The following is a 9,332-nucleotide window of genomic DNA, read 5'->3' on the forward strand; positions in this document are numbered from 1 at the left end:
CTGACTGATTGATTGATTGATTGACTTTATTATTCCCATGGAGATATTTTTTGGCAATCAAAAAGCAACATGTGACGATAAACACAACACAAATACATGTACAAAAAAAGTGCAAAAGTGCGACACATATCCTCTAGTAATGCCCATAACATTTATCATAGCCTAAATGAGCAATATGTAAAAAAGTTTTTATCTTCCTTTTATATAAAAATCCTCCGTTCTGTAGGCTATTTATGTAATGAAATGAAGTTAGAAACTAGTGTCAAATTTGATGAATTGCATAATTAATTGCCTCATCTCCAGGCAAATATGTCGCCAAGCATTTTGTGCATTCACTCAAAATACCATGAATCTCAGTTTAATGTAAGACAACAATGCAAATAATAAAAATCAATATGATAATTGCTGAATCAATAAGTGAATATGACACCCAATCTGTGATTCATAATTAGTACCCAAGAAAGAAGATACACTTTGAATAGAGGAGACAAGAATACAGTTAAAGAGTTGTCTTTCTTACAATCATAATTATGTCTAACATGATGTTGATAATGGGATGTGCTGCCCACTTTACATCGCTGTAATCCAGAGTAGCAACATTATGGTTCCTGCTGGGGTCACAAGCCAGGAGGTGCCGGGTCTCGGAGAAGCGAGGTTGTTAGGCGCAGAAGTGACTGTGGTCTCCTGACAGCTGAGAGAAGGTGTTTTCATCATGTCTCTGACCGTGCCTTTTGGATTCATTGAGTACAAACTCTGTGAAAAGGACAAGGGAATACCGTTTGAAGAATATCAAACAAACACCAGATAATAAACCTGCCATGTTATCAGTGACTTCAACTGTATGTCACATGTAGGGAGATGATGAAGAAAATTTGATCAGAATCAGCTGAACTCATCCACAACATAACATATATAAGGAATTTAAGATTGTGTTCACCATCATGCTCTTGATATTAGACAAATACATAAGACTCTGCATATGATACATGACATTAAATGCACATGACACATTCAGTACAGTGTAAGAAGTCAGGTGTGGCAGACAGGCACAGCACAGGTACAACAATAATGTGTCTTCCACAGAGAGAAGTTATTATAATAATAATAATAATAATAATAATGAACTTTTTTATATATAGCACTTGTCTAAAAACAGAATTTACAAAGTGCTTGATGTAAAAACAGAAGGAATAGAACAAAAGGAATAAAAATAAAAACACAAGGATCCAAAAGAATGTAAAAAAAAAAAAAAAAAAAAAGACAAAAAGACATGAGGAATAAAAAGGATAAAAGACAAATTAAAATGAAGCATTTATATGAAAGCCAGACCCTGGCAACAGTGTGAAGATGTAGCACCGGTTAAGATCATAGCTGCTGCGTTCTGTACAAGCTGAAAGCAAGGGATTGATTTTTGACTACGACTGTACCACCTTCTAAACGTGATCTTCACAAATCAAGTCACTGTCAGAAACTGCTGGTTTAATTTTGGCTTTGAATGATGCCTCTGGAGCTGGGAGGGCCGAATAAACTGATTTCAGATATACTACTGTTGAGCTGTGAAAAGCTCTGACACATGCAGCACTTCATGTCACAGAGGAAGTTATTCAGCTGTCAAAGCAGGTTTCAGTGGGAGGTAGAGCTGAGTGTCATCGACCGGCCTTTCACTACAAATGATGAATGTGATTATCAGTCTGGAGTTGAAGAAAGGAGACTTTCAATTCAGTTCAGACTGTAGATACTTACATGCAGATCGGAGATCACCTGAATTTGTGGTATGGTCTTCAGCAAGCTCTCATGGTTAGTAATAGCATCCTGGTCTGTTTTGGTCTCCTCAGGCACTCTAGAGGAAATGAATAGAGCTACTTGACAAAGAGTAGATCAAGACAGATCTGTGTGGGAAAAAATATTGTGTGTATTCTCAAACCAGTATGTGAACCACTTGTTCTAGATTCAGTCTCAGTGGAAATGTCTCAGTGGAAATACTACATGAAAAGGACTGCATCGCCTCTTACTGGCTGTCTGACTTCTCCAACAGATAGGTAACGTTTGGGTGGCTCCAACAAGCGTTGATGTTGATTGCAGGGTAGTAGAATAAGAAGGCCATACACATCTCATCGGTAGTTGCCAACCCCATCTGTGAAAGAGGGAAGAATGAGACTGGCCTTACAGAATTGTGATGAATTATGTGCTTTTTTTCTCTATACATGGGGTTAAATATAGGGTTGGTTGGCACGGGAAAATGAAATCCAGGTGCTTTAAGATTCTACTATTATGTGTGTCATTGAATGAGAGAAGGCCATTCAAATCAAGCTAATTAATAAAAGCATTCTCTTGAATCGGCTTAAGGATAGTACTGTAGTTAAGTCTCCTTTCAACGCCTTCTCCTCTACTTCTGGTTAGAATAGGTTCATAATACCAATAATTCCCTTATGAATGGAGCTTTAGAGTTAAAAAATTGCTCTTTTAACATACATATGTAAATTTTTCATGACACAGTGTGCTAAGATACGTCACTCCTCATTCTTTTCATCCGTAAAGTGTAGGCAAAATGTTATTTATTTATTTTTATTATTTATTTCCATGTTACTTTTTATATTGTTCAGAGAAAGTATGGATTCCATATAAAGCATATTGTGCATGTAATTGGATTGGTTCATATGTACCAACCTTAGTGACTCCTGTACGATTGACAGTGCTGTAGGTACACTCCACTACAATCTCATCACCCTGTAGTGGGAGACAAGTAATATGGCATGAGAAATTATAGAACACTGTCATTAATGTAGCATTGTTTTTGATAGCTCCAACAACCAATAACTTACTATAAACTGCCTTTTAGCATATTAATAGGCAGTATGTCTAATACAATGGAGGTGTACCGGCTTGATGGTCTTGATGTTGCCCAAATTGATGATCTGCTGCATGTCAAAGTTGTAGTTCTCATCGAAGCCCAAGAAGTCAACCTGCTTTCCATCTCTAGAGAGGCCAAGAAGTATGTGAAATATCAGAAATACTACAATGATCAAAATCAACGTCATATCATAAATGTCAACCCTCTGTCAAAAAACACCTGAAGGATTTAATTCCAAAATGCTACATATCTATTTTGACTGACAATATTTGCTAGCTTTAATTCATTCAGTATTCAATATTTCATATTAACTGACAATTTCATCCTCACAAATGTTTCTGTTTTGCAAAGGTGTTAGGTTGGCTAGTAGCTAAAACAATTTCCATAATAAAATGTACTGTACTTTTTACACAAACAGTCATTTTCTAAGAGAATGTGTCAGTTTCAGGGTTTTTTCTTCTTCTTTGAAGAAGACTGACTGACAGATCTTCAAGCACAATGCTCCACTAACTGACCAAGGCTAATCCACAGTCTCTTTCTCTCTCACCTGAAGAGGCCCGCTCGGACTTTCCTCCCAGCCAAGTGAGTGTGCAACAACAACGCAAACACCTGCAGGTCAGGCACAGGGCCATCCTCGAGCTATAGAGGTGGGAAGTACGTGAACACAAGGAAGGGGACCAGGAAAACCATCAGCCACAAATAGAATTCCTATCCCCAATAACCATTAATGCCTTTTCAACCCCACATTGAACCATTGCATACCTTGGAAAAGAGAGAGGTGTTACACACGCCGTAGGTGTGGAACTGAGTGGCATTTGCAGGGATGTCGTAGCCCAGACTTAGATCTAACATCAGGCCTGTGGTCAGGACGCTCGCATCATGCTGCCTGAGCTGGTCTGTGTAGTACAGCCTCAGTCCTGAGCTGTCCGTCCTGCCTGCACAGGGACAGACAGCAGGCAAGAAATTGTTGTATCTTAAGCATATATGTAATGTAAAGAATAATGAAGAAAGAGAAAAATATTTATTATAGGCCATAATTTGCTGGTAGCATTACAAAACCTGCTACATTTGCCAGATGGTTTAAAAAACAATGCACACAATGCACACCTCAGTATTTTAACATTGTAAAAATAGGCCATTTTCGTACTGCTAACCAAAGTTTAATTAGACACATATTAGACATTTACTTTCTAACTTCACAACTTAGGAAATAGACAATTTTAGTTTTCAAGTGACAGAAAGTATGAAAAGAATCTATTTACCGGCCTCGCTGGTTGGGTTATTGTAGTGGATTTCCAGCCTGTAGTATGTATCATTGAGCTCACCTCCGACGGGAATGCCAGCATCTTCTGGAATCTCATATCCCTGAGATTGTGAAATTTCAGGGATTAATTGTGGACCAACTTGGGCACAACGCTGACTTGGAAGAGTTTCCCCACCCCAGAAACACAGTAGAACAATTCAGACATAGACAACTTGATGCAAGACTGCTTTCGGTAATATAGCTCACTTGCTGGACAGTCTGAAATGGACTGGATTGAAAAACTAGGTTGCTTGATTAGTGGATAAGTAGATCTCTCCTCTCACTCACCCCTCCTCCCACTCCCCAGGCGGCCACCACTCGGAAGCAGTTGTCCCCTATGTCGCCCCTGTAGCACGGCCGGTCGTAGGTTTCAGCCACAAAGGAGGGGCAGCCATATAGCAGCATGTGATGAACAATGTCATGGTGCTCGATAACTGGGTCAATCTGAGTGAGAAAAGAGATGCATTGAGGACAGAGGGTTAAAGAATGAGGAACGAAGAAAGAAAGGGACATAAATTCTCAGTCCTGCTCAACAGTCAGAGACAGTTATTGTTATTATTGTGAGTAATTTTTTTTTTTCGGCTGAGGGACTAGTTTTGAATAGCTTATGCCTACTTTCTCACAGAACTTATAGGCTGCAGTGATTTCAATGATGGCTACTACTGTAAGACATGTTTGGGATTTGAAAGCCAAAACCATTCTGTGGTTGACATTAGTAAGGCAAAGGAAATCAGACATGTTATAAAAAGAATTGCATTAAATTGTTGCACCTTTTTTATGATTTGTGACGATGGAAACTGAATAAAGATGAAGATGAGATCATTACCCGATATATGTGATGCTTCCCATTCAACGTTGGTAACTTCATGACCTTGCAGTGGTAGTAGGTATGTGTGGCAGGGAGACTGATCTGCAATAAGATGCGTCAATAAAGCACAATTTAGATTCATATTTCCATTCCTATTGCATAAAACTGTATTTTGACACCAGCAAAAGTTCAAATATACTCTAGCTCTCCTTTTAGAAAAGTATATACAAGCCAATTTTTGATGGTTGATCCCCCATCACCAGGCAGCAAAGTGAGCAAAATTTTATTCAAATGTTTTCTGGGCCATCGCTGTCATAAGTCGTGTGATCGTTCCTACATTGTCCACAGTGATATTGAGATAGTTGGTGCCTGGTAGCGTGGCCCTGGGCATATAGTTCAGCAGGTTGACCTCCTTGGTGCCTCTGCGGGCCGCATGGTAACTGATCTCATCCGTTTCCCCATAGGCATAGATCAGCTTAATGGGGCGAGCCTGTAGGAGAGAGCAAAGGAAAACTACATTTTTACCTGTAGTAGCCATCAAGTCAACTAATATGATACAAAAGCAACAACATAATAGATCTGGGTTTCACTGAGGGAAAAGTGATGCTTGATGGTATTAGTATTTGAGAACAGTTTGCTGGGACCCACATTTTCTATGTTATTTCCCTCAGTAAACAAATCTTCTTTATAGACAAATGTAACAATATTTAGCCTTTGTTTACATTACAAGGCTAGTATGTTATTCAGTGTCTTTGCTTTTTGAGAGTCAGTAAGACTGTGTGGCATTCCAACATAGCCACTAGTTTTGTAGAAAAATAATTCATTCATTCAATAATTAATAAATTCAACTTCAACTTTTCTATTTTAAATAATTAAACAAATAAACAAATGTCATCAGAATAGTAAGTGAGCAAACTTTCTTCCCACAACCCACCCTTGGGTCCCAAACTAGACTTTGAACACCACGATAGTGACAATGTAACAAAATTAGTGGATATTAGTGAAGATATTAAGAAACTGCCATTTATTTCTGTTGTGACTTCTTAGCTCTCAGATTTTATTATCGAAACCCTATAGTGTTTCATGTGTTCATTGGAAAGCAAAACCTTGTGCGCCTTTTTCAGTTCTAGCCATTGTCCTTAATATCTGAAAACACCCCATCTAAAGCATTATATAGGAATGTGGAAGCAGCACTAATAAAAGAACTCCTATAACAGAGAAGGAGAATTGGAGTTACAACACAATAGAGTATAGCATTACAAATAATGAGCAGCAACAATGAGGAGAAAGTATAAGTGGAGCTGTTGACCTGGCATCAAGATCTGTGGTCTGAAAACTTTAAACAAACAAACATTTAAGCAAGGTGACTCTCAGCAGCGGTTAAAGAAGCATGTGCTTTTTCTTGTGATGAGAGTGTTTTGTCCTATGGGCATGGCATTGTTACCATGGCAACAGACGTCCTCCTGGAGGGAGGACACTCAACCCATCCTTAGAAAAAAAAAAAGGTTTAAATATCTTTTGTTCTCCATCATTTTTCATAATTTTACCGTCATTTGAAGCATGAACATAAGTCTGAATTTTTTTTTATTTTTTTTTGCGGTACAAATGGATGTAGTGTGTACATTCACATAGTTATGATTTTGTAACAAAACGTGACCGGGGAAACAATGCATTCTGGACCCAATTAATGGACAAATCATTGAACACTCTTATTTTCTTGACTTTCTTAGAAACCAGAACACGTTCACAAGCAAACTGTCAACAATATTGTCACTTAAAATGATGATATTTTATGTATGAGATGTGTAACTTGCACTACAGAGGATAAACTGTGATTATTCTTAACAGCTTTGGACATAACACTGGACAGACAGCATGTAGTGTCAGAAAGAGAGAGAGGGAGAGAGAGGGAGAGAGCGATTGAATGTCTCACAGTGATATGGAAGTCATCGTCATCACACGACTGAATGGACCTCTGAAAGGTCATGGTGGTTTGACCGTCAGTCTCAGTCAGAGACAGGAGAGTGTAGTTCTGTTCCTTGTCCACCGGTGGCAGAAAGTTTCCTGTGGCATGACGATCCTAATGGACAAAAAGCCATACAGTACGTTTCTAAGAACAGAAAGCCTGGCTAAAGGCCTGGCATTGTGTTGTGTGGTGTGTTAGCCTTTGAGTATGAGAAAATGTAAACCCTATGCTGGTACACATTTTGCCTATAATATTGCACTTCACTATCTAATAGGGATGGGACAATATATTGAAACGTATCGTGGGGCATAAAAATGAATCATGATTTTAGCTCCATTTTAGTCTGCTGTAGTAATCACAAACGAGACGGCTTGCCCATCAAAATTTCACAAGTTCTCCATCGAAATTACATTATTTACACTTTGTAATGACATTTTTAAATTGTCGTTTACATTTTAGCAAGCCAATGCGCATTGCAGGAAAGATTTGTGTCATAGAAACAAACATAATTCTGCAGAGTCAGACTTTGTTGGCACTGAACTTTTATTTATTACATTATTTTGTGGTTGTATTGAATCGTGAACCTCATATCGCGCATCTTATAATGAGATAATAATATTATAATAAGATAAGCATGTCTTCCCATCCCTGCTATCTAGTAATGGCTTACCGTGAAGTATCTTCCACTGGGTCCGACTCCTCCGATGACGATATCTGAGCCCTGCATGCCTCCGTTTGGACTGAAGCCTAAGCCCACCCAGCTGGTCGTGTTGACACTCAGAGCGAAGGTGATGGTTCCCTGGACCTTGTTGAAACCCCACTTCAGGCAGACCAGACTGTCCGGGTCCAGGTACTCCATGAAGGGCATGACTGAGTCGTCCGCTGCTCCTGCTCCTGCTGGCCAGGCCAGGAGCAGGGAGAGGCAAGGAAGCAGAGCACGCATACTGACCCCGTAACCTCCGAGATCCTAAAACTGACTCTACAGGACAACCAAACACACACTCCCACACACCTGCGCAGTGAGATGAGTACTATTGATAGGCAAGAAGTGTTGTAGAAAGACACATCACATCCCCTTACTCTCTGGCTCTGAACCCAACTCAGTACAGTACATCCCCAAAGTTCAGTGTCAAAGTCTTCGACCCCAGAATAAGGAAAGTTTTGGACAGCCTTCTAGTCAACGCTGCAGAAGTGTTCACAGGCACTCGCTCTTGAAATCAATGTAACCCTCAGCCTGTCTGTATCTTTCTCTCTTTCTCTCTTTCCATATCACTGGTCTCAAGTAACTGTTAGCAGGTGGGCTGCGGACTTGACGCACCTATATCTTCCGTCATTGGGCTCCTCCCTCCCCGGTACCAGCCTGTTCCACCGGTTCTTTTCCATTGACAGACAAATGAGACCAATGCTGGACTCTGGACGCATAATATGTAATATGAGGAGGTGAAGGGGAACGAGGAGGGAGGAAAGGTTTTGACTGGGGTCAAAATTAATCCATCTGAAAGAATGCGGAGGAGTGATGAGTATTGCAACACTGTTTGGATTATAGGAACTGGCCATGGAAATGCAATTTTTGTGGTTGTTTCTTTGTTTTGAGCTTACTTTACATAGTGTTTGTATTTAGTATCTCTCCTCAAGGTTGAGTCATTTCTCATATTTCTTTTCAAATGTAATTTTTTATAGCATTTCTGCCTCATTTTGTAGTATACAGTGGAGAGTGACAATAAAAGATGTGAGAGTGGGATGGACATGCAGCAGCAGTTGAGAATTGGGTTCAAATCCACAACACTGCAAGTCTAGCTAAGCCACCAGGAGGTTTGTTTGTTGAGTTGCTTGTTTGGTTTTGGGTCTGTTGACATGGACCCTGGTCAGTCCTCTAACTACTTGTGTGTGATTGATGACCAACAATATCCTATTACTGTTCTTTTGCTCAGTGGTGAGAAAACTGTTTCTCATTGAGAGTTCTTTTGAATCTTTCAATCAAATCTAAGAGGCGTCTCAAGATAAAATGATCTTTGTTTGATAGAACCTTTTGTATATTATGTGAAAGCCAATGACATCTCAATATAGAGTACTCATTTATATATGGCTGACCTATGGCTCCTATCCTTTGTAGGAACGTAGGAGCTTCAAAGCAGCTTTAAGGATTAAATATTATTTTTATTTTGCTTTTCATTAATGGTACCTCGAGAATGGTACCTCCTCCTTGTCTAGAGGTATATTGTCCTAGGCCTTCCTGCCCCTCCTGCCCAGGAGTTTTCTAGGCTACTGGGACGCTGGATCTGGCTTGTAATGTAATACCGCATTTAGTCCAGCAGAGGGCGACTTCAGCATCAGAAATGAGTTTGGGGTTACTCCCTTTGGGCCAGCTGTGAGCTGTCAAAAACATTTACAGTAAAGAATGATG

The 9,332-nt window shown here is 39.6% G+C and overlaps 1 protein-coding gene across 1 annotated transcript; it reads right to left on the reverse strand.

The window, feature by feature from the left end:
- Positions 1–124: 124 nt before the first annotated feature.
- Positions 125–8,151, reverse strand: moxd1l (monooxygenase, DBH-like 1, like). Its single transcript, XM_071917762.2, has 13 exons — positions 7,599–8,151; positions 6,896–7,042; positions 5,300–5,452; positions 4,981–5,064; positions 4,443–4,598; positions 4,114–4,216; positions 3,614–3,786; positions 3,399–3,490; positions 2,880–2,976; positions 2,668–2,727; positions 2,034–2,134; positions 1,744–1,840; positions 125–753 (listed from the first exon to the last, which is right to left on the reverse strand). Exons 1-13 carry the CDS (start codon positions 7,869–7,871, stop codon positions 571–573), a joined length of 1,719 nt encoding a protein of 572 aa, XP_071773863.2. The 5' UTR covers positions 7,872–8,151; the 3' UTR covers positions 125–570.
- Between the last annotated feature and the right edge of the window lie 1,181 nt (positions 8,152–9,332).

This window comes from Centroberyx gerrardi, chromosome 18, assembly GCF_048128805.1.
Source record: "Centroberyx gerrardi isolate f3 chromosome 18, fCenGer3.hap1.cur.20231027, whole genome shotgun sequence".
Classification (NCBI taxonomy): domain Eukaryota; kingdom Metazoa; phylum Chordata; class Actinopteri; order Beryciformes; family Berycidae; genus Centroberyx; species Centroberyx gerrardi.